The 23549-nt window shown below is 37.5% G+C and overlaps 1 protein-coding gene and 1 non-coding gene across 2 annotated transcripts in view; both read right to left on the minus strand.

Annotated features, from left to right (window-relative positions):
- The window catches only part of CEP128 (centrosomal protein 128), a 461274-nt gene that overhangs the window by 424438 nt on the left and 13287 nt on the right, over positions 1–23549 (minus strand). Inside the window, exons 3-5 of the mRNA XM_014591066.2 lie at positions 12071–12222; positions 8303–8464; positions 6311–6397 (exon numbers count right to left, since the gene is read on the minus strand). Of these exons, the coding sequence (XP_014446552.1) occupies positions 6311–6397; positions 8303–8449 (234 nt within the window). The 5' untranslated portion in view covers positions 8450–8464; positions 12071–12222. The remainder of the gene's footprint in view (positions 1–6310; positions 6398–8302; positions 8465–12070; positions 12223–23549) is intronic.
- LOC114009384 (U6 spliceosomal RNA) lies at positions 11367–11470 on the minus strand. The gene has a single exon (XR_003550813.1). It is a non-coding gene; the product is annotated as a U6 spliceosomal RNA (small nuclear RNA).

Genomic DNA, 23549 nt, shown 5'->3' on the forward strand with positions numbered 1-23549 from the left:
TTCATGGACCATGCAGGGAGCTCTTCATAATAGCATATTATTACATTTTATGTGGCTAGATAATATACTCACAAACAGAAGAGGAGAGAAAGACCATTACTATGTAAGCCATCTAATTTAGCATATCCTTTGAAGTCAAAATAATTAGATACATCTATCACTGTATATGTTGCAACACACTGTATTATTTATGGCCATATTGGTACATATTGCCACTGAAGTCAGGCCCAGTGAAGTAAAGGACAGGAAAGTAACAAATACTGAGTACCTGTAATCTGCAGGTATCTAGTGGGTTGTCCGGAAAGTCGTGATATATTTTCCTATGCAAGAATGCATCATGACTTTCCCGACAACTCAATCTTATAAGAATTTAGCAAACGTTTGAAGATGGGAATTCTCAGGTGAATTACAGGGTAAAAGTTTAACAGATATCTAAAACAGTATAAGCAATTAAATTTTGAGTTGTCAAAAAAGTCATGATGTACTTTTTGTTTTTCAAAGATCATTTATGTATATAAAGAACAAAGTTCAAATATATATTGCCCATTTTGCTCGATAACCTTTTTCCATCTTTTAGTGAGCAAAATTTCATAAGAGCTATTTTCCTGTTCAGTACCTTCATGAGAGAAAGAATTTTTTTTTTTGAGAGGTTTTTGCTATAGGGCATGTGCCCTCGCCAGAAAGACAAAGACATTCAGAGAGACAGAAACCAAGAAATTTCCCCCCAGGGGGGATGGCCACGCCTCAATCCCTTCTCCTCCATTCTCCTCTTGGGATCTTGGGCACGCACGCACACGCACCCAGCATGAGTTTAAGGCACCAGGTCCGTGACTCAAACCGCAGTCGAACACATGGGAGTCTAGCGACATAGCCATTACGCCAACTGCTGGTCCCAGGAATATAATTTTAAACAAAAGACCCTCAGAACTTAATTGTCAGTATTTGAAATATGTTTCTAAAAAGAAGGTCTTAAAATAATTTTTGATTAAAATTTCTTACCCCTAGACTTTACTAAAGAACACTAAATTTACTGAAAGATTCCAAACAATTCTTATCTTCAGGACAATTAATGAAGGTCCGTCAGGGAGGAAGGAGTGGATAACTTCCCTTTTAAGATATTTTAAGTGGCTGGCGTCTGGCTTAAACCATTAACAGTATCCTTTGGTGATAACCCTAAGTACATTTGACAACTGAAACTAATTAAATACAAGGAAAAGCCTAGACTTTACTACATAACATTTAGCATTCTTCCAAAATTCATGCACCAGATGGCAAGATCCTAATACTCCCAAAGGGAAAGTTTAATCAAAGTACTTGATAAGAAGAAAAATGATCTATTAATGCAAGTATATAAATTCTAACTTGATATTGCTATATTTTAGTTCATCTTTACCTTAAAAATAAACTTAGTCTACTGATTTGAATCAAGAGAACTGTACTTGTCTTTTATATCCGATATTAACTACTACAGCTTCATCAGCTACTGTCCAAATTCACAATGCAGGAGGTATTAACTTTTTATAATAAATACTCTTTCTTCAGGGCATTCCATTTTTACAGCATTAGCACAGGGACAGTCCCTATTCTCTCATGACTGGGAACACACAGTGCCAGAAGTACCCTAAACAGTAAGTCGATCAATCCCACTGCAGGATGATACTTCCTTAAGGTCATGCAGTTCACAGAGCCCAAAGACCCTAAGATACACCACGTAACTAAACCTGTCTCATACATTGGAATGGCTACAAGAAAGGCTAGCGAAAAACCAACAATTACTTAGGAAGATGGAGAAAATGAGTGCTGACGCAGGTAACTCACAGAACCTACCACACTGCCCATGTAACAACTAGAACTGCAAACTCTGAAACTGTCTTAATGGCAATCCTAACTCAGCAGCAGATTAATTCCCAATCCTGTCACTGTATTCCTTCCATCTAACTCTTATTCTAGACATTGTAACAGCTATAAAATTAAAATCTCTATCACAGTAGGCTTCTATTTTTTTCATGAGTTAAGATAATTTCCCAATTCTGGTTTATCAATGAGTGTACAATCTTTCACACTTTAATCCAAAATCTCAATTTTCAGACATACAAATTCAAAGTATCATAAAAATGTGGGTACCCATGACTTAGCAATGTAAATAAATCCTGATGCTTGATTTTGAAATAATATCCTACCCTTGGCTGTGTTATTTATAGCAAGTTAGTGACTATTCTGTGACCTAGTTTTATCTTGAAAGTAAAAATAATAATAGTATCTATCATACAGGATTGCTGAGATAATTAAATGAGTTAATATAAAAAGTATCTGGAATAACATATGGAGAATTTCCACAGACTCTATGAAAAGCTAAGTGGGCCAGCCAGACAGCTGGATCTCACATGGCCAGTGGTGCAGTTCAAGTCCCAGACCCAGAAGCTTGAAAAACATTCTGCTCACATATGCACGCATGCCCAAAAACCTGAGAGGAGGAATTCAAGATTCAAGGGAAAAACAGTGAAATCATGTGTATTTCCAAAAACTGTAGCCAAAGAGTGGTACAATATGACTTGACATATGGGCCTTATAATACCAGTAAGAATAATTCTCACAGTTCCCTTATTGGAGGAGATCTCAGGAAGAAAACACTGCTCTCATTATTTATATCTCCAGACTTTACTCATCCATTGGTAACTTCCATTTACAAAGGCAAACACTAAGAAAATAAATACTTAAGTGTGTTATATAGAAAAGCTATATATTGGGATCTGCAGATGGCATAATGGTTACGTCACTGTACTCCCTAGTTGACTGCAGTCTGGGTCCTGGACCCTCCCAGATTAAAACTCAGATGGGACACGTGTGCATGCAAGCCCAAGATCCCAAGAAGAGATGGAGGCAAAGGGAGTGCAGCATGACCATGCCCCCTAGGGGATGGGGTGATTTCTCTCTTTCTATCTCCCTGTCTCTCTCAATCACTCTGGTGAGCTCACATACCCCTATAGCAAAAACCTCTCTTTAATAAATAAATAAATAAATAAATAAATAAATAAAAATAAAAGATGTGTATCTATAAATTCATATCTACTTCCAAGGGTTTAGCAATAGAATCATTTATAAAATCTAAATTAATAATAAAAGTTTCTGTTGGCCCTAGAGCAAAAGAGTTTATTCAAATTTTTCTATAAAGTATTCTTATATTTTTATATTTTAAAACAGTAATGCTAATTTCACTAAGCAGGGGCTATCTTGCATGGATAAATTTTCATAATAGTTCAATATTGGTGAAAACAGTTTAACCTATTACAGAACGTTTTAAAAAGGAAAAGAAAAGCATGTTGCACTGCAAGAGAGAGTATGAGTTCCAGTATAATCTCAAAAAGAAGAAAACAAAAAAAAGCTAGAGGACCAGTAGGTGGCATAGTGGTTAAGGTACTAGATTCCCACATGGCCTATCACAGTTGAATTCCAGAACTAGCAGCTTGAAAATCATGCTGGATATGTGTGTGTGTGAGTGCCCAAAATCCCATGAGAGGGGATGGTGGCGTGTCCATCACCTAGAAGGTGATTTTTCACTTTCCCTCTCACTGTCTCTGTCTCCCTCTGGCAAGGGCATGTGTCCTATAGCAAAAGCCTTTAAAAAAAAAAAAGTAGAAGGATAATCCTACCATCTACTTCCAGAACCTGAAGATTATAAATAAAAGATTCAGATAAATCACATAATACTTGGGACACTACATATACCCACTCTAAGGTATGATATATTCCATACTATTACATATTGTTATATTAAAAGAAAAAAACACAATTTTCAATGAGTGATCCAAGAAAATCAACCATGAGAAACACTGAGTTCCCACAGATTATTGCAGAGGCTCCTCCAGGGAACTTCTAGGTGACAAGATGAAAATGATCGCTGTATTCAGTGAATATAAAATAAGCCAAAGAGTGACACAGTCCTCTACTATACTGGAGGGGAAAATATCACTGAAAACCACTGTTTTAACAGAACAAGAATTTGTGGAAACTCTAGACCACTAAGGAATAGCTAGAAGCAAAAAAAAAAAAAAAACCAGATTCCTGCTTCCATGTCTCTTATTTTTTGAATGGCTTTACAGTCTGTGTACTTATAACTCAGATGGAAATACCTGTGGAGATTACTTTCTGTGACTAAGAACCTCTCCTACAGAGAGCTCCACATTGTATGATGCTAGGCCGACCACAGAGACTTAATGCCACAGAATACATTTTGTATTTTAAATGCATTTGCACAGAAGTTTTTATAGTACATAATTTTATCTCCCAATTGCCCAATTCAAAGGAAACTTGCTACTGTAAATAAGGATCTAATATTCAACTGGACAAAGTAGGATTATTCTCTGTGAACTACATAACCATGTTTTCTGTGTTTTGCTAATAAGTTAAAAAGCCAGGAATCAATTTCATTATAAGTTAATTAACCTAAATAGTTCGTGAGCTATGCAAATATACAAAGTCTACAGCTCCATCTGCAAATATATTTTAAAAATCGTAAAAAATCTGAAGTTGCAAGAATGTCAAAGTTTTATTTTCTAAATGAAAACAGAAACTTTGAGGAGAGAAAATATGTTTTCCTGTGTTCGAGTAATTAACTTCCAAATACAAGTGAATAATAAGGACTATAACTTTCTAAGAAGAAAATAGCAAGACATCAATGACAACTTGGGGTTTATTTGACAATTCAGTACAGCACAAATATATATAAAACAATCATTATCATATAAAATGTAATATTAGTCTTACTACACTGTATATTCATAAGTGGAAACATGAAGGGATAAACTGCACTGATTTTCCAAAGTTTATAGAAGAAGACTACTCAAATTCCAAAGGAAGGAAAAACTAGAATTAACAAAATGCTAATTTAAAAAATACTCATTTTAGGGCCAGCCATTGCTATAGCTATAGTTAAGATGGCTAGATCCCACACGGCTGCCTGCACGGCTGAAGTCTCAACCTGCAGCTTGAAAAACACACTGGGCAACACACTGGGCACATGTGCATGTGTGCTCAAAATCTGAAGAAGAGAACAGAGGCGAAGAGACTGTGATATGGTCATCCCCTGTGAATCTCTCTGGTGAGCATACACATTCTGTAACAAATTTAAAAAAAGAAAACTCATTTTATTCTAGAATTATACAAAATATGTGTACAATAATAGTGCTTCACTGTTCATAACAGAAGAAGCTGGCCAAAGCCACACTACAAAATATTAACAAACTGTTCAAAAGAATGAGATATAGGTACAAAAAGTCCGATGGAGAGTGATACAGATTATTAAGTGGAAAAAGTTGAATAGTATTGCATTTTATATGATTCAGTTTTTCAAACCAATCAAACATACCTTTGTAGGTGCACAAAACATATTTGTAAGGATATAAAAAATTTTAAGTGTTTACTGTTTTGGAGTAGGACTGAGAAGAGTTTTGAGGGAGGATTTTTGTGTTTGTTTTAGTTTTGTTATAGGGCACGAGTGCTTGCAGGAGACAGACAGGGACAGATAGAGGGAAAGTGAGAAAGCATCATCCCAAGCGCTACAAATTCCTTCTCCTTCACTCTCTTCTTGGGATTTGGCACACAGGTATGTGCCCAGAATGTTTCTAAAGCCTCCCATATGTCAAGATCACAGGGTAGACTATGTGGGCTCCAAAACCTTCACCACCATGCCACCTGCTGGCCCAAGAGTTTTATTTTTAAAAACAACAAACATGTATTATTTTAAAATAAACCATCCTTGCAACTTGTATCATTCCTGATTACACAGAACTTTCGGAGTGTTTTAAGATAAATTTTATACTCCTATTTTGGAAGCATAACATCCTTAAAATTCTTCTTTTTAAATTTTTTTTTTAATTTAACCCTAAGAGAAATTCCTAAGAGAAAAGAAAAATAAGAAACAAAGCTGCGAGGTCCAAGACTCGAACCACAGTCAGCCATGTGGGAGTCTAGCACCCTAACCAGCACACCACCTACCGGCCTCATCCTTAAAATTCCTATCTCCCCATGAAAGGCACCTGTGGCCTAAGTTTGGCAAATTTCCATTTAATTCATGTTCTGAATTTTTCCCTCTCTGACCTATAACTTTCAAATTCAGTAGAATTTATTCTGTATAAGCTGGTTGGCAATTCAGCTGATAAATTAACTGAAATTTAAAATACAAAATAGTAAATCAGTTTAAAAACAAGTGCTATTCACAATGGTTATCTCTTTTAACTCACTTCCTCACTCTTCAAACACTGCATTCCTCAAAAGGTTAAGAGAAAATGTAAACATATGTAAGTATTCTCACGTGTTCTATAGCACCCGCCTGTCCGTCACTATATTCTCGGTATCGTCCAAGCATCTGGTCCACTTGTCGCAGGTTCCGACTAGTATCCTTAAAAGAGAAAATGGACTCTACTAATTGCTTCAATGCTGTTTTTCCCAATCAGTTGTAATCTATGCCAAACAGCTAAGTCAACAGTTTGTAAAAGTTACAGTTTATATCATAATTAAATTGGATACAAAGTACTTCATAAATATCAAATCTTAACACCACTGAGAGAGAAACCCAAATCCATCCTTAATCTACTTGTGTGGAATCCAAAGCATATCATTTAAATCCTTATTCAAGGTTCCAGAGTAAATTAGCCACAAAACTATAAACTGTAAACAATGCTCACGATCAATTTGTGCACCTCTACTAATTCATACCATCTGTATAAGAAATCCTAATAATAAATGTACAGATTATATATGAGAAATAAATCATTAGAATCAATGTTATTTCAATTACTACTTCACCTCAGAACTTGACCAGAAGGAAAAAAAATACACACACACACACACACATATATATCTTTGAAAGCTTAACTTAAAAAAAAAAAAAGGCTATAAACAACCAATAGTTCTAAACACAATGAAAATGGTTTCCATCTAAATACGCAAGGTTTCACCTGAGAAATCAATGGAAGCATTTCTTTCAAAACTATATTCACACTACTAAGTCTGAATGGTGGGAAAGTACAAAGATTCACACTCCACAATTCCATTTTTATGTTAGCTTAAATAATTTTAAAAAGAATAAGCCTTCTTATTTTTAATCAAATTATAGCTTCTCCATCAGAAATTATCCAATTCTTATCTATGTATACTAATCCAAAGCAATTAAAAGCCAACATCTGGGGCCAGCAGGTGGTAAGGTGCTGGATGCCCACACTGCTGACCATGGATCAAGTCCCAGATCCAGTGGTTTGAAACTCATGCTGGGTGGCATGCCCAAAATCCCAGGAGGAGAATGGAGAAAGGACTATGGCATGGCCATCCCTACTAGGAGATGATTTCTCACTTTCTCTCTCTCTGTCTTTCCAGTAAGCACACATGCCCTATGACAAAATAAATAAATAAATAAATAAAGCTGTGCTCCTCCAGACTAAGGCAATAATAAGGAATTAATAGTAAAAAGAAAATTAAATTTCAGAGTTTTCCTTTCCAATTGTGACTGTACTACTATTCCTTCATCCTTTTTCCCCACTCCTTTATATGTAAAAGGATGCAGAATTACTCCACTCAAACTCCTAAATGCCATCCAGTGCTGGCTTCTAAATCAATATGGTTATCTCTATATTACTCACCTGTAAGTAATCTCACGCTAATCTGAGCAACTTGTCTAAAGGTACACATTCACAAGAAACTAAACTATGGTAATTTCACCCACAGTATTTTATTAGAAAATAGTATTTTATCCAAAACACTCTCTATAAGTTATCACATATTTCGAATGTCTTTACTGATTATGATAGACCAAAAAATGACTCTCAGTTATGTCCAAGTCCCAATCCCCAAATCCTGTGTGTGTACCCAATATGGCTAAAGGGAGTTTTCAGGTGCCACTAAATTAAGACCATGGGATGGGAAGATTCTCTTAGGTGACTGTGTGGACCAAATGAAATGACAAGCATCCTTTAAAAAGGAAAAGGGAGGTAGGAATGACTCAGAATGACATGATGGGAGAAGGATTTGACCCACCCTTGATGGCTTTGAAAATGAAAAGAAGGCAGCCACTGGGCAAGAAACGTGGACAACCTCTAGAAGACAGAAGAGGTAAGGGAACGAATTTTCCACTAGAACTCCAGAAAGGAACATAGCCCAATGAGACCCATGTCAGACTTCAGACCAACAAATCTGATACTAGCTATGTGGTCACTTGTTGTTACAGCAAGAAAACTAATACATGAACTGAAACTATTATTCAGCTCAAATGATTTAAAAGCTATTAGTCTGCAATCATTGTTAAACTAACCTGTAAAGTACTTGTTATAGTGTTGACCTTCGAAGTGACATCTATTGTAGGATGACTTCGAATTCCCCTGTGAATTGATCTGGCAGCCCATCGACTCAATCGGTCACGATAGCGGAAGTGGTCTGAATCGCTGGATGATTCTGCCATTGATGTACACAAACCCTTAAAAATAAATCCAGGTCAAAAATTAATCAAACAGGAAAAAGAACAAAAAAAAAAGATTAACAATTTACTTTTTTGATCTTTTTAAGTTAAAAATGTCATTTTATATTAGTTCTTTGGCATGTCATAATTCTATACACTTAGACTGAAAACAAAAGAAGTCACTTCCCCATGTAATTTCCCTTCATTTTTCTGTTTTAAAAAAGCAATTCCGTAAATATAATTTTAGTCATATTGACAACTCTAAATAATAATCCCTTAGACTTGTGCAATGCTTCCAAATTTTAAAAGCACTTTCATGTAGAGTATCTCACTTCCCTAACAACACTGTAAGGTAAATGAGAGAAACACATATACTCTCTAAAATTAGACAGAAAAACAGAAATTCTCTCAATATTTATCTGATGTCTATTATACTGTAATAATGTATATATCCTTAAACATAAAAATACAACATGACCTTCAATAAAAGAATCCCATTCAGTGTACAGTGAAAACTCTCATACACCTTTATTTAAAGTATAGTAGAATTAGGGATCAACAGATGGCACAATGATTACATCGCTGGACTCCCACATAGTTGATGGTGGTTCGAGTCCCAGACCCAACAGTTTAAAACTAACACTGGGTGCACGTGTGTGCATGCTCAAAATCCCAAGAGGAGAATGGAGAACAGATTGTGGTGAGGCCCCTAGGGCAGAGGGGATGATTTCTTGCTTTCTGTCTGTCTGACTCCCCAGCAACACCACCACCTGAGCTCCGCCTTCTGTCAGATCAGCCATGGCATTAAATTCTCATGGGAGTGTGAACTCTATCGTGAACTGTGCATGTGAGGGATCTAGATTGAGCTCCCTATGGTAAGTTGTATAATTATTTCATTATATGTTATAATATAATAATAATAATAGAAATCAAGTGTATAATAAATTTAATGTGCTTGAATCATCTCAAAACCATCTCTGCCCCCCTGGTCTGAGGAAAAATTGTCTTCCTCAAAACTGGTACCTGGTACCAAAAGAGTTGGGAGCCACTGTTCTACAAAAATACATATGTTAGAAGGTGGCATCTTGAACATCTTCACCAAAATAAAAAGACACACATCCTAAGTGTAATTCTTTTAGTAGAAAATTCTCTAAACCTGTTTTACTTCCATCCTTACCTCAAAATTTCTATAAGATGCATAGGAAAATTATTTCATGCAAGAAAATCTCAAAGTTTCAGAAAAACCTTTTTTTTCTTATTTGCCAGAGGGCACAATACAATCACCAGAGAGACCGAGAGCGGGAGAGGGAGAAAGCACCCCTCACTGGGGTAAGATTACAACACAACTCCTTTTCCTCCGTTTCTCCATCCCATCAGAATTTTGGGCATACACACACATGCATCTGTCCTTTTTTTCCAGCTACTGGACCCGGGATTCAAACTACACTCATGCATGTGGGATCCAGCTCCCTTAACCACTAGGCAATGAGGCCAATCCCAGAAAACAATAGAAGTTTAAGAAACTAAAGATATTTCAAACAAAGAATCATCAGAGAAACTCAGTTGATCAAAAATGAAAGCTTATTGACTATCCCAATAATTTTATTTTCTGCTTAACAGAAGATTAGCCTAATCTTTAACATTAAATGTTAAAATCTTCCAGGCCAGCAAGCGGCATAGTGGTTAAGGTGCTGTATCCCACATAGCTGACTCAGTGGTTCAAGTCCCAGACCCAGCAGCTTGAAATGACGTGACAGGCAAATACACAAGCATGCCCAAAATCCCAAGATGAGAATGGAGGAAAAGGGACTGCAGCGTGGCCATCCCCAAGGGAGGGGATTTCTCACTTTTCCTTTCTCTTTGTCTATTTCTGTCTCTCTTCAGCAATCTTGCATATCCTATCACAAAAAAGTCTCTCTTCAGCAATCTTGCATATCCTATCTCAAAAATTAATAATCTTCCTAAAGTCTATATAGCCAGTTTTTTCTAGCTTATTAAATATAGTGTGATGAAACTTTTTTTTTTAATTAACAGCATATCCTGGACTTTCTGAATCTTTATTCTGGGAAGTATATGACTATGTTTTAAGAGAAGATAAAGGGAATTTGCCTAATGTGTATAGATCTGAGAGCACTTACTAAAAGCAATCATGGTTTCTAAAATATTAGATAAAATATAACTAAATAAGTAAATAAACAAATGACCTTTACTGTGAGTGTAAGCTTTTCCAAAATGAAATAATCTGTTCTTCCCTCATCAGAAAAAAATTGAAAAATTAATGCAGTATCGCACTTCTTCACACTACCTAGGCAAGGTGAGAGAACCTCCTGTAAATACTCATGCTTCTCCTCCGCCCAGGCTACTCAGCTTCGCTCTGTGTCTCTCTGGTTCTTGCTTGCCTTTTCCTACATGTAAGGACAGAGGTTGCGGCGCCCAAAACGTAGCTCCTTCTCACATCAGAAAACATGAACGAGAAACTAAGGCTGAAGCCACCATCGGGTTTGGCTTTTCCTAGTTTACAATTGTGCAAGTCCAAAAGAACAAAGTCAAGAAGAAAAGAAATCTTAAATGTAAAGTTCACCTTTTAAAGTTAGGAAATCACTTCTTATAAATCTGTGCCACCTAGCCTAAGAATGAACTTTGGGTGTGCACACACGTACATGTGCCCCTCCAGTTTTTCAAGGCTCTAGGGCCAGGATTCAAACCACAGTCGGCCATGTGAGATCCAGCTCCCAATGCAGTTAACCAGTGGGCTACAGGACTGGCCCTCTATGCTACAGATAATAAAGAGCCCTTAAAGCAAATGCAACCATTGGCCTCAGAGTAAATAAGTTCTATTTTCTTATCCCTATTGTTTCCTATACAGACAGAAAATAATTATACCTGGAATATCTCTCTTTCATATCAAAATTCTAAACCTTAAAGCATCATAATTTTTATTTTGCATGTCATTCTTAGACAGCGGCCATGCTAATCTTCTCTGTAACATTCCAACTTTAGTATATGTGCTGCCAAAGCAAGCACTATTATTGTTATAAGTCCCAATTCTGGAAACCAAATTAAGAAATCAAGTAGAATTAAAAAGGTGATATTGAAAAAGGCAATATGGAGATGAGACTGTGGCATGGTCATCCCTCCTGGAGAGAGGGGGTGATTTCTCATTTTTCCTCTTCTCTCTCTCCAGTAAGCTCACTACCCTATAGCAAACTTAAAAAATAAAATGATAATACAAAGACTAAGAAGCATACATCTACTACTTGAAACTAACGAATAATATGCTGGCATGAACACCTCTAATATTTTTAATAAAATATTTAGAATATTACAAAGTCTTAGAACTCTCCCACCCCACACCCTATGCAGTACTATTTCTGCTCCACCTCCCTAGGGATAACCACTAGCATGTACAACTCTCCAGGATGTGTTTTTATGCTGTTATGACAGGCAGAAGTACTTCAATATCTTTTTTTTAGGAAACATGCATTGCAGTCATCCTATGAACAAGTAAAGGAAAGAAATGGAGTAACTGAAACACAAAAGTTTAGCAACATTAAGTAAAATTAAGAAATGAGTAAAATCTACCAGGTATTTTTTAAGTGTCGAAAAAAAAAATCTCTCACTTACCCCCACTAGGATTACATACTTTTAATAAGATAGAATCACACTTTCCAGCATGAGTTTCACTAGTACACACACACACACACAAGTCTTCAGCTACTAATTTCGATCACTTTGAGCAATAAAAGATGTTCAAACTCTTGCGTCTGATGGAACTCCTGCAGAGATATCAAGACTTAAGATGAGATATAGTTGAGAAATGTACATATTATATGAAACATTCAGCAACCATCTAAGGATTTTAATTGCATAAATTTCATAAATGTCACACTAAGAAAAATTAAAGAATCTGATTATAATTTAAAAATTAAGTTATTTTCATTGTTGATAAAAACGTAGCACTTTCTTCAATCACTACGGACAATTCAAAAGGTCAAACATGACTCCCACACCTAAGTGAGAGAGCATCCGACCCTGAGTGCCACAAGACAGAAGGTAGCTGTGGTGGCAGAGTTCTATCCTTACCAGAAGACTCTGGTCTATCCTCAGCCAACACCATTAGTCACAGACAGAGCTGATGGGGGGAGAGAGAAACAGATGAGATGGAGTGACCGCTAGATGTGGCAAGAGGCTCAAACCACATAATCAGAAAACAGGGTAGAATGTACGAAGGGTGAAGAAAATAGTTCCTGAGAACCCTTTAATATATAGCAATCAAAAAAGCACAAAACAGTATCAATTATATACTTTTCATTCATCATTAACAATGTATTATTTATAGTAAAATTTAAAGTTATAGTCAGGCACTACATAATGTTTTGGTCAACGACATAGTGCATACATAGCAGTGGTCCAATAAAATTCTCTAGAGACTGTGGCAAAGTGCTAATGTACTGTTCAACAGAAGATGAATCTCACATTGCAACTGCAGTTCAAATCCTTGGTCTGGTCAATCTGATGATGGGCACAAATGCCCAAAATCCGACTGGAGGACTAAAGGGAAGAGACCCCTGACCAGACCTGTGGAGGGTGGGCGTCCCTTCTTCCTCCCCTCGCCCTCCCTATTTCCCTCTCCCTTTCTCTCTCACACGTATGTACTCTATCATGAATTTTAAAATACTTAAAAATAAAAATTAGAAATACCTCTAGAATCCACACTCAACATTTTTTTTTACCCCAACCAGGTGAAAAAAAAACTCTTACCTGACAGGAAGTACACTGGTGCAGCAAAAAGGCCACAATTCAAACAAAAGAGCCGGCTACTAAGACAGATCTCCCCTCCTAAATATTCATGACCAGACCCCACAATAAAAGCAACACAGCCCTATTCCCAGTGCAGCTGTCCTCCTCTGACAGCTGCCCACCCACACACCTTTCTGGCAAGGGATGCTCTTTTTTTTTTTCAGTTACAAATTTTCACTTTTCTGGAAAAAAAAGGTGGCATAGAGGTTAAGGAGGCTGGATTTCACATGGTCGACTGCATGGTTCAAGTCCTGGACCCTTTAGCTTGAAAATCATGCTGAGAGCATGTGCATGAGTACTCAGAATCCTGAGAGAATAGATGAAGAGGGATGAGAAGGGCGACAGCAAGGACATTCCCTCTGGGGGTGATTTCTTTCTCTCTCTCACTCTCTCTCTCTCTGGCAAGCACACACACCCTATAGCAAAAAAAAAAAAAAAAAGAGGATTACATGGACCTAAAAAAATGCCTATTTCTGGGGCCATATGGTGGTGCAAAAGTAAAGCATGATGCTGTGTGGGATAATCATCCCACATGAGACAGTTCCAAGTTCAAGTCTAGATAGAGACCTCCCTGAGTTCTCTAGGCATGTATGTGCCCATGATCCAGAGCTGGCTGAAGCTGGGAATGGATCATGGCTGCAGGACCCTCTTGACAATGCTGTATCTGTCTGTCTGTCTGTCTGTCTGTCCCATTCATGGTGGGAGGGAGTTTAATTTTTTTTAATTCCAGGACCAGCAGATTGCATGATGGTTATGTTGTTGGACTCCCACATAGTCAGCTGCAGTTCAAGTCCCAGACCCAGCAGCTTCAAACTCACACCAGGCGCATGTGCATACATGCCTAAGATCCGAAGAGGAGAGTGGAGGAAAAAGGATTGCAACATGCCCATCCCCTTGAGGGATGATTTCTCGCTTTCTGTCTGTCTCTGGCGAGTGCACATGACCTATAGCAAAAATCTCTCTAAAAAAAAGAAAAAGTAATTCCTCTTACCTAGTGACACCATAACTATCAAAATGTTGTCACATAATGCATTACTCACAAGCTGTGGTAATGCTGGTGTAAACAAGTCTATTTTGTTCCCCACTCATAGCACACACAGTTACATACAGTACACAATACTTGATAATGATAATAAACCTGTTACTTATGTATTTACAGTACCATACTTTTTAATCATCATTTTAGACTGTACTCCCACTTATAAAAAGAAAAAGCAGTAAGTTGTGTCTTGGGAGCAGTAGCTTCATACGTCCTGTGTTTACCATATCTCTTGATTGCATCTTCTCATGCTTGATTTAATCACACGTTGTTTTGTTCATCATGGCCCTTACAGCTAGATAAGATGTGGAGGTGGAATCCAGTGATACTGAGGATCCTGACTCTATGTAGGCCTAGGATAATGCGTGTGTCTGTACAAAGATGTTTATAGGATAAAGACACAAAGAAAGAAAATATTTTCATACAGCTGTGCAATGGATGTTTTAAGTCCCATGTTACTATAAAGGAGTGAAAATATTTTAAAAATTAAAGCCTGTATAGTGTTAAAAAGTTATAGTAAGCTAAGGATACTTTATTAACACATTTTTTTCTTATTTTAGTGTAGCCTAAGTATACAGTGTTTGTAAGTCTACCGCAGTGTGATACTCTAGGCCTTCACATTCACACCCCCTCACTCACTGACTCACCCACTTCCAGTTCTGCAAACTCTATTCATGATTAATGCCCTATATATGTGTATCATTTCTAGCTTTTATTCTGTATTTGTACAGTCTACTTTTTCTATGTTTAGATACATCAGATATATAATATTTACCATTGTGTTACAACTGCCTAGAGAATTCAGCATAGTAACATGTTTCACAGGTTGTAGCCTAAAAGCAACGGGCTAGATGGGCAGTAGACTATACCATCTAGTATTACGTATTGCATTCTGTGATGTTCACATAAGGAAAACACCTAATGACTCACTTCTCAGAACATATTCCTGTTCTTAAGTGACACATGACTGCAATTTTTAAAAGCATGGTATATCCTTATATCATCGGCATTAATAGAAATCGACTGGGCCTCTGACAATCTTCTCCCTAATGAAACTGTACCTCACATATTTTTTTTTTTGCCCTGTTGATATAAGCATACTGAGTCGTCCCACAAGAAAATATGCGTGACCCTGAAAAAAATGTTCAGTCTAATAAGCTAAGAAGTGTAAATTAAATGAGGCACCTTTCTAACCTACTGCCTTTTTTTTTTTTTTTTTAAATAAAAATGCTTATGGTTAGCTAGGTTATCAGGGAAAGAAGACTCCTACTTTCCTAAAGGGAAGGAGCAAATTCACAAAACTAGTCTGGATATCAGCAGGTAATATTTGTCAAGAATGGTTTGTACTGCTAATCTAGTAGTTATATACCTTTAAAAATTTCCCCTAACAATATCATCTGGTATACATACAGAAATGTATAAATAAATTTATACACATAACTGTGAAGTTATAATAGAGGGAAAATAAAAACAACTTAAATTTCAAAATACAGGAGAATATTAAAAATATAGTTCATAACCATGTAACATGAAATATTACAGTAGTAAAAATTCCCTTTCTGAAGAACATCTAATGGTAAAGCAAAGGATCAACGTATGAAGTCCAGTTCTAATATGCTATCTACATGTGTAGACACAAGTACATAAACGTAAAGGCAGGGATAAAATGGGAGGAAAACTCAATATTTATCATACAGCATTAATAGCTGATTTATTTTTTAAACATTCCTATCTTCCATGAATTTACTATGATGAAATTTGTAATAATATACAATCGGAAGGAAAATATACTATAAAATATATTCCAAAGAAAGAAAAATATAATAGAAAACTTTAGAGCTAATAAGCTGAAAACACATTAGCAGAAAATTAATTTAAAAACAAGCTGTACATTCAGAATTCCTTTTTTCTTGGTACCTTTTTCCTTTTCCTCCCCGGCAATTTCTTGACCTTATGTCCTAGTCTCTCAGCAGCTGTGGAGACAGGATCATTACCACTAGTTCTCACCAAGTGATGAGCTGAAGAAACAGAATCGCAAACCCAGGCTCTACTGGTTCATACTGAAAAATACTGGCTGGCCAAAGACACTATTCATCTTGAGTTTATTAGCTAAACGAAGATTTTTTTTATTGTGTAATCATTCTCTCTTTGTAGCTTTACTGAAGACCAGTAATAGACTCAAAAACTGACTCCTGTGAAAAACAATCTAAATACTGGAATGAACTTAAAAGTGAAAGGACTATGTACAAATATATTAATGTATACTGGCATCACTATACAATCAAATTATACTTTGGAAAACAAATTAAAAATGTTTCAGAGGTAGGACCAGCAGATGGCATAATGGTTAACATTGCTGGATTCTCATATAGTCAACAGTGGTTCAAGTCCCAGACCCAGAGGCTTAAAATTCATGGCAGGTGCATGTACATGTGTGCCCAAAATCCCAAGAAGAATGGAGAAGGGACTGCAGCATGGCCAATCCCCAGGGGGGATGATTTCTCACTTTCTGTCTCTAGGTCTCCCTGTCTCTCCAGCAAGCGCACACGCCCTATAGCAAAACTCTCTCTAAAAGGGAGCTGGCAGGTATGATGGTTAAGGGCACTGGACTCCCACATGATCAAACAAGGATCAAGTCCCAGACCTGAGGGCTTGCTTTCTTCTTTCCCTTTCCCCCTTCGCTCTGTCCCTCTCTGGTCACAATAAAATAAATAAAGTTGAATGAAATCATTCTTTAAACTAAAAACTCTTAAAAAATAAATAAAAATGTTTCAGAGGGCAAGGGACCACGGTGTGGCCATTCATCATGTGAGATGCTTTCTCATTTTCCCTCTTTCTGACTCTGTCTCTCTCTAACAAGAATACATACTCTCTAGAAAATTATTTTTAAACTTTCACAAGTAACATTTAATTACTATTATAATTTTAAATTCAAAGAATTATTATTAAGACTAGTGAAAAGAAAAAAAAAGTATGCTCAAGGAGAATCTTCATTATTTATTTTTAATTTAAAAGAAAAATGTTAAGGCCAGCAGGTGGTGTGAAGGTCAAGGCACTGGACTCCCACATGGCTGACTGCAGTTCAAGTCCCAGACATCACAGCTTGTTAGCTCGCTCTCTCTCTCTCTCTCTCTCTCTCTCTCTCTCCGTCTCTCTCTCAAGTACAAATGCCCTACAGCAAATTTTTTTAATATTTTTTAATTTAAAAGAAAACAGTTAAGAAAGATATCCACTTATTTTAAGAAATTTCAGAATGACACTTGATCAAAAAACAGAAAGAACTGCTAACTAAAAAGTAATGGTACTCTTGAGGAACAATTTATAGAAGCTGAATTTCCTAAATTCTGGCTAAAGGTGAGAAAGGTATTTCCTTTAATTGGCCTACTACTACCTGTTGGTACAGCAAGGTTTTTTAAGACTCTAGTGAGAACAAAGATAGGTGACCTTGGATGAAATTCCCTAGGATCTTAGAGAAAGTTCTGGGTCTGAAAGGCAGATGGTATAACTCTTAGAATAGTTTATTTAGCTGCTCTCAACACATCAGTATTTAAAGGCATAAATATTGTTGCTTCTGCCTTAATGAACCTTATAAAGAAGACATACAGCCACCAGAGCAAGTAATGAACCCTCATCAATTCACTCCCACTGAGGATCTATCCATCTAAAATAAACGCACATATGCAAACCTGAACACTGCAACCAGAGAGTAAGACTGCATTCAGACCCTGTAATAACAGTACTGGCAGAGAGCCTTTTGCAAACTCAAGACCACCTCCTTTGTTATTTGACCTAAAGAGCCATCAGATTGTCTTCATTATAGTAATGCACATTTGTATGTATGAGAGCTGTAATTTATTGATTCTCAAATCTCTTTTCCTCAGAGCCAGTTTAAAACAATTAGGATTTGCAAGCTGTTCCATAAAAGATAAGCACCCAGCATCAGGGATGATATTTCACAAAGAGTAACTCGTGCATGTTAAGTAGGCGATTGCTTCTGTGGCCTCTTAGTGCCTCGGACATCCTGTCCAAAGCAACCATCTCAAAGGTAATGTTTAAGATAATGATGCTGATATTTAGGGGGTTGAGGAGGGATGAGAAGGCTAGATTAAGCTTAATCATGAACCAAGCTAAAAATTTAGAAGGCATTTCTCATTGTTTTAATAGCTGTAGGGCATAAGAGTTTTTGCCTCACCCTTGAACAGCAAAAGTTAAAAAGCCAACAAACATTACCACACAGAAACAATTATCAGTTGTTCCTGCCTTCTTTATATCAGTGCTGAGCTATAATTTCTCTCTTCAAACCCTTTGGTTAATTCAGGTAAGATCAAAGTCAACTATTCAGTCCATCAACAAGTTTGTTAATAATATAATCTATTAAACTGGTAAATGATATAATCCATAAGAAACAGAATCAGGGCCAGCAGGTGGCATGACAGTTAAGGTGCTGGATTCTCACATGGTCGACCATGGTTCAAGTCCCAGATCTGGCAGCTTGAAAATCACGCCAGGCATGTATGTGCATGCCCAAAATCCCAAGGGACTGTGGAGTGGCCATCCGCCCCCCCCCTCACAGGGGAGAGGAGTAGGGAAATAGCAATATTTCTCTGTCTCTCTGGTGAGCACATGCTCCCTAAGACAAAAACGTAAAAGAAGAAGAAAAAAAGAAACAAAGTCAAAAAGGATACTTAAAATGGATTCATCCATTCATCATTTACCGAAGTATTACTAAATTAGTAGTGAAAGATAAAAGTAAATAGACTATGTCTAAAAATACCAAACACACCACCCACCCACACCCATACCACACTGAGGAAGAGCTTTTAGAGAATATACGTTCTAAGTTGAACATGTCTAAGCTTCAGGTAGGAGAGAAAAGCCCATCTGCATATTATGCGAGGAAATATCAAAGTTAAATTGTCTAATAGGCAACTCAATACACAAGTCTAAGGAAATACTTGAATTCTCAGTACAGGGGTGGATGAGACCACCAAGAAAAAAAAAATACACAGTGGAAAAAAAGGTAAAAGGGAAAACGTCCAAGGAACTCCAATATACAGCAGGTGGAAAAGTGGGGATGTGGTACAACAGAAGTTATGAAATGAAAGGTTACATGAGAGTCAGAATCGCTGCCAGTTATCAATTTCTTACTTCTCAGCACCAAAATCAACCCTCATTGTCTGCTCTTTGAAAACAGGAGTAGGCCCCTTAAATACTTCCCCTTGGAAACTGGATTAATGTTAAGCTTTGTCATAAAGTGTGCTAGAAAGACTGGAAGAGGAAAGGGTTTCTCCTCCTGATTCTAGTGTTTTCCACTGGCTGCATCTCTGTTAGAGCATCCTGCGTGGAGGACATCCAGTGGTACTCAGCACCATTGATCTTCAGCAACACCCACTGGACAACTTCCCATCAAGTTTTAGTAGCACCAACTGCTACTCAGATTCCTGGTGAACCTCACAGGTACCCTCCCAGTCAATGGCCCAGCTTCAGACTACTAGCATGGAGTGAAGATGTTTCCTGCCCATCAGTCCCAACTGCAGCTGCCTGTACTCCAGCCTCATTCCATCTTCACCTAGGAAGAGTGTTCCCTGCGTGGCCAGTGACAGTGGACCAAGTATGGCCTCAATAACCCAGCGAGTCTCTCCAAAATTCAGGGAATTTTAGCCATACCTTCTTCAATGAGGTCTAAATCCCAGGCTTGCAAAAGACCATCCTCCCCCACTTTAGACCTCCCATGGGCACTCTCCCTCAGACCAAGAGATTCTTTAGAGTTCTCTCTCTCTCTTTATTAATAACCCCTTGTTCTAGTCAGTAAACTTTTTTTGTAAAGACCCATAAGGTAAATAATTACAACCCTACAATAATTTCAACCACATAGTCTGTCACAACTATCACAGTCTGCCACTATAGCACAAAAGTGCAGACAATATGTAAATGAGCAGGAGTAGCTTGATGTGGCCTGTGGTGGGCTAAATTTGGCCTAGGGACAGAGCTTGCCAGCTCCTGCTCTGTTAAACTCCCCATGTTCGAATTACTGTGAGGAATCTGTCGCCTCTGTTTAGAGGGAAATTGATTGGCCTCTAACTGATAGACAAACATGACGGATAGGTGAAATAGGGAAAGGACTAGAAAGTAGCATTTGGAATAGTTAAGTGGCATGCCAAAAGCAGTCTGAGTTAAACAGTGCAAGTGAGGAGGAAGCCATGTTGGGGAGTAAAGGGAAGTAAATGAGCATAGGCGCTATGTTAAATAACTCTGAAGAAATCTGGATGTGTAAGAAAGTGGAACGGTAGCTAGACAAGCATATTTACTCACAGGATACAAGCCTCTGATTGCAAAGCATTTGGGATTGAATACCAGGCAGATCCAAGAAACAAGATAGAAGATATTAGACAAGAACTGCTACTCTTAGGACCCAGGTGAGCAAGTCAATTACTGTCTAGCATCCTGTATAACACTGGCTGAGGAACTGCAACACTTTTTTCTTGCAAATATTGTGACATATTTCCCCTACCCTCTGTAGTTTCCAACTTTCAACCTTCCTGTCTTAATAAGTTAAACAAATAATGGCTTTCATCCTAACACTATGCACATTGCAGCAGCAGATGATCCAGCAAACTGGTGCAGCCAATTTTAAGGGTCAGGAAGAAGGTAATGATTTTCTTGCCTAAGAACTCAAAGACAGTTCTTTGATAAAATTTTAATGAGCCAATTTTAATAATAAAGGTCAACAGTAAAGGTTTTTTAAAACACTGATAAAGAAGAAATATAACTAGATTTAACAACTGGAACACATAGCTAGAAGTCAGAATCTCAAAGACACAAACCCAAGAACCACCATGTACAGAGCACCCAGGTGTGACAGGTGCTTTATACACAGTGAAGTATCTCAGCAGTGTCTTAACCTCAGACCAACCTTGCAAGGCAGAATTTCTAACCTCCCTGAGGGCAGAGATTAGTCTGTTCACCTGGCAGCGCCCTAACAGTACCTGGCACATTCAATATGTATTTCTTAAATGAACTAAGTAGTCTCTTTAAAAAAAAAAAAACCAGAAGATTTTTGCTATAGGGCAAGTGTACTCACCGGAAGAACAGAGACAGAAAGTGAGAAATCCCTCCCCCCAGGGCGATAGCCATGCTGCAATCCCTTCTCCTCCATTCTCCCCTCAGGATCTTGGTTATGCACGTACATGTGCCAGCTTGAGTTTTAGGTTGCCAGGTCCAAAGCTTGAACCGTTGTCGACTCCATGGGAGTCCAGCGATACAATCATTACACCATCTGCTGGTTCCCAAAAGTATTCTCTTTTTTGCAAATAAATTAATTGACATTCCCAGCAGTTAAACACACATCGAAAAGCTTGGATTCAAACCACAATCTTAAAGCAACCTATGACTCAAAACATAGAACATATAAACCAAGCCAAAACACAAAATTTTTGTTAATTACTTCTTCTGTAAAATTATGAAAATATAAATGATATAATACCACTTTCTTATATTTGTTCAAAGGCACAGTAAAGTTCATGCCATATAACATTGTTTCAGTCTAAAGTGACAGTGGTTCAAGAAGATCAGAATAGGCTATGTCATACAGCCTGGGCGTGTTGTAGGTTAGTATAAGTATACTATATATTTGTATTGTCGGAAAGTGATACAGGACTGTAATAATTGCTATTGGTCTACAGTTTTCTGTGGGCTAATCTCTCCACTGCTTTATGCATACTAATTCATTTCATCCTAACATTATTATTATCACCATTTTATAGGGGAAAAAAACTAAGGCTTTCAGAAGTAAAGCAACTTGGTAAGTGGTAAAGCCAGGATTCAAATCCAGGCAAGAAGTTTATCTCCAAAACTCAATCTCTTAACCACTATCCTGTTACATGTAAATGTTGGTGGAGAGAAGTAAGGGGAAAGGTGTAAGACTAAATAAAGGTACTCTTCTTCCTGAATGAACAAACTATTCCCCTTTTTGCAAATCCCAGTGGAGCTAAAATTTTTGCTAAAAGCAAAATAAGCTGGTAAGAAAGGTATTCTTGGGGCCAGTCCATGGCCTGTCTGTTAAGGCAGCTGGATCCCATACGTTTGACAGCAAGGTTGAAAGGCATGCTGAGTGTGTGTGCATGTGTGCCCAAAATCCCCAAAAGAGGAGGAAATGGAGAAGAAACTGCATGACCATTCCCCAAGACACTGGGGGCGAAGGGGTGGGGCTTTCTCACTTTTCCTCTTGTGTGTCTCCAATGAGTAGATGTGCCATCTGACAAAAATAAATAAACAAACAAATAAATAAATAAATAAATAAATAAATAAAGGAGTTCAGGGACCAGCAGGTGGCATGGTGGTTAAGGTGCTGGACACTTCCACATGGTTGACCACAGTTCAAGTCCCAGACCCGGCAGCTTGCTTTCTCACTTTCCCTCTCTTTCTCTGTATCTCTCTCTCCAGTCAAATCAAAATCAATGAATAAATTTTTTTAAAAAAAGGAGTTCTTAAGATTGGAATTAAAGTTTTGAGTCCCAGAAAAAGAGACCACACATGAACTAGCTTAAGTGAAACAGAAATGGTTATTTTTTAATGAAGAATGATGATGATAGTGGCAGTATCAGTAGCGGTCATCACTGTAGAAGCCAACATAAGCAATAATATTGACAACTAACATTTATACAGCTCTTACTCTGCACCAAGCCCTCTTCTAAGCATGTCACATATATTAACAAGTCCTAACAATACCCTCCAGACTAAACTCTCTTGTAACCCATTCTACAGATAAGGAAACTCAGTTTCTGAAAGTTACTTGCCTTAAACTACCTTTCACTCACATACTCACACACACACACACACACCCCTTTATTCCACAAGGGAAACCTGGCAGGCACAGCCTGGCTACATTTTTGCTTCCCTTTCATCAGGAATCCATCCTGGGCCAGCACCTCAGAGGAGGAGGCAGAATCGCATAAACCAGTGCATATACCATAAAGCAAGAAGCAAGCAGGCACGTGTTCTGGGAAAGACCAGGCAGCACAAATGACCGCTAGCTCAGATATGAAGAAAAAAACCAGTAGCTACTCAGATGATATGTGCCGGCTCAAAAATCAGTACAGTTTCAAAAGAAAATAAAGTTACTTAGCAACTCCCTGTCTCACACAAAATGAAACAGTTATTTTAGATTCGTACACCCACAGCACTTCTAAAATAAATGAAGCAGTTTACAAGATTAAATAAAAACATATTAAAATAAAAGAAAAAAAAAGAAGGAAACTTACAGAG

Source organism: Tupaia chinensis, unplaced genomic scaffold, assembly GCF_000334495.1.
Source record: "Tupaia chinensis unplaced genomic scaffold, TupChi_1.0 Scaffold000528_1, whole genome shotgun sequence".
Lineage (NCBI taxonomy): Eukaryota > Metazoa > Chordata > Mammalia > Scandentia > Tupaiidae > Tupaia > Tupaia belangeri.